The following is a 2,500-nucleotide window of genomic DNA, read 5'->3' on the forward strand; positions in this document are numbered from 1 at the left end:
AGCTAGCTGCTTCTTTCACACGCACACACACACGCACACACGCACACACGCACACACGCACACACGCACACACGCACACACGCACACACACACACACACACACACACACACACACACACACACACACACACACACACACACACACACACACACACACACACACACACACACACACACACACTGCAAAGACCCGCGGTCGCTTGGGGTCAACCTGTTATCAAGAATGTCACACACCGACACAATACAATCCTACCAATACCGGAATAAAGATAGTTGTTATCTGCATTGCATCTGCACTCACCTGAAAGATGAGCACTTTGAAGTGGTTCCTCTTGAGCAGGTTGTGGTGGTTGTTCTCCAGCCGCTTCACCATGGTGCCCTGCTTGTCCATGCGCTCCTTCACCTCCTTCATGCTGTCGCCCACCTTACGCGAGCGCTCCAGCAGCTTGTTGACGCTGTGGGCAGTCGCCATGTGCGTCTTGGTCAGGCGGTTCATGTCCCCCTGCACCAGCTTCACCGCGCCCTCCAGCTCGGCCTGACGGGACTCCATCCGCTGCTGGTTGTCCTGCACCGCGTCCATCATGTTCACCAGTTTGTCCAGGAGCGCCACCACCGTGATGGCGCTCACCTGCCCGCGGTCTGCAGGGCTGCTGCCCCCCGGGGAGGTAGGGCTGGTGGGCATCTTGAAGCCCATGCGGGCGAGGGTGCCGCCGGACGCGGACGGCGATGGGCTGCCGCCGCAGCTCGGGATGAGAAGGTCCCCTCTCTCGGCTTGTAGTTGGAGCGGTGGAAGGACAGGAGTGGAGCTGGAAATGCTGCACCGGTCGGCGTGGGACGAGTCCTCTCCCATTGTACCTGTGAGACTGTCGAGTGTCCGGTTGGATTGGAATAAGGGGATGTGTAATCCCTGGCCTATTTGGTTTGTTTTAATTTGTTCTAAAAAGTTGGGCGAGTGACGCTGCTGTCAGTCGCTCTGTTGAGCTCTCGGGAATGAGGTTTAACTGCATCAAACTTTACTCCACTGCACACACTCCCCCTTGTACTCGCTCTCTCTCTCTCTCTCTCTCTCTCTCTCTCTCTCTCTCTCTCTCTCTCTCTCTCTCTCTCTCTCTCTCTCTCTCTCTCTCTCTCTCTCTCTCTCTCTCTCTCTCTCTCTCTCTCCGTCTACCTCTACCACTCTCGCTCGATCGCACTGTCTCTCGCTCCCCTCCCCCTCCTCCCACCGCACCCACACACATTACGTGAGAGTTTTCAAAACACCTCACCCGCGAGCAAAAGGGAGGGGCTATATTGCCGTGGCAACTGGATAGGCCTAGCCCAACAAGAGAATGGAGAGGCACAGTAGTTTTCACTGTGTACCCCCCCCCCCTCCCCCCCTCTCTCTCTCTCTCTCTCTCTCTCTCTCTCTCTCTCTCTCTCTCTCTCTCTCTCTCTCTCTCTCTCTCTCTCTCTCTCTGTCTCTCTCTGTCTCTGTCTCTCTCTTCCTCTCTCTATCTCTGTGTATGCGTGTCCTCCTGCACATGATCCCATGCGTGTGTTACTGGTATTGTGTGTGTGTGTGTGTGTGTGTGTGTGTGTGTGTGTGTGTGTGTGTGTGTGTGTGTGTGTGTGTGTGTGTGTGTGTGTGTGTGTGTGTGTGTGTGTGTGTGTGTGTGTGTGTGTGTGCGTGGGTAGGTGCTCTGTTGCCTTGCACGTAAACCTCCTTTTTGTCAGTGTGCTGCATGTGTGTGTGTGTTAGGTGACATGGGGGACACACCACAGAGACACACATGGAAACATGGAAATCCCTGTTTCAACATCAGCTACAGCTCATTGTTGAGAGTTTGTGTGTGTGTGTGTGTGTGTGTGTGTGTGTGTGTGTGGTGTGTGTGTGTGTGTGTGTGTGTGTGTGTGTGTGTGTGTGTGTGTGTGTGTGTGTGTGTGTGTGTGTGTGTGTGTGTGTGTGTGTGTGTGTGTGTGTGTGTGTGTGTGTTTTGTTTGAGAGTGTGCATGTGTGTGTGGTCATAATTGGTGGCCTGAACATGTTTGCCTTTCTTAAACTGGAGAACAGTACCAACCTTAATCTACAGCATTGATTCATCCATTATACAGACCAATACTATGTGAGGAATGTTCAAATCCACACAGAACCCTTCAGAGTCCCCTGAGAATGAAACATATTGAACAACACCTGATAGGGAGAGTCCCCTTCCCCTTGGGACGTTTGTTCTACAACTGGCTACACATATAGATATGGGGAGATAACACAACTTAAAGCTAGGGAAGGCCATTTGGATAAAAGTATCTAACTGAAAGATTCCCTCCCCATAAACCCATGACATGAGTTCACAGGCAGTGCAGAAGGTGGCAGGGGCAGTAGGTTGACAGACAGGTAGCTTATCCAACTATTTCATTCAAGCCTAAAGAGATGATTGGACAAGCTTATTAGAGGCCTGCGACAGCCGCAAATATCGACATTTTCTCTCTTCTTTGTCAAACCATGGAAATATTGACTGCGGTC

At 52.2% G+C, this 2,500-nt stretch overlaps 1 protein-coding gene across 1 annotated transcript in view; it reads right to left on the minus strand.

Annotated features, from left to right (window-relative positions):
* The window catches only part of cavin2a (caveolae associated protein 2a), a 19,001-nt gene extending 17,928 nt beyond the window's left edge, over window positions 1-1,073 (minus strand). Inside the window, exon 1 of the mRNA XM_056579679.1 lies at window positions 302-1,073. Within this exon, the coding sequence (XP_056435654.1) occupies window positions 302-850 (549 nt within the window). The 5' untranslated portion in view covers window positions 851-1,073. The remainder of the gene's footprint in view (window positions 1-301) is intronic.
* Window positions 1,074-2,500: the final 1,427 nt, after the last annotated feature.

This window comes from Gadus chalcogrammus, chromosome 20, assembly GCF_026213295.1.
Source record: "Gadus chalcogrammus isolate NIFS_2021 chromosome 20, NIFS_Gcha_1.0, whole genome shotgun sequence".
Lineage (NCBI taxonomy): Eukaryota > Metazoa > Chordata > Actinopteri > Gadiformes > Gadidae > Gadus > Gadus chalcogrammus.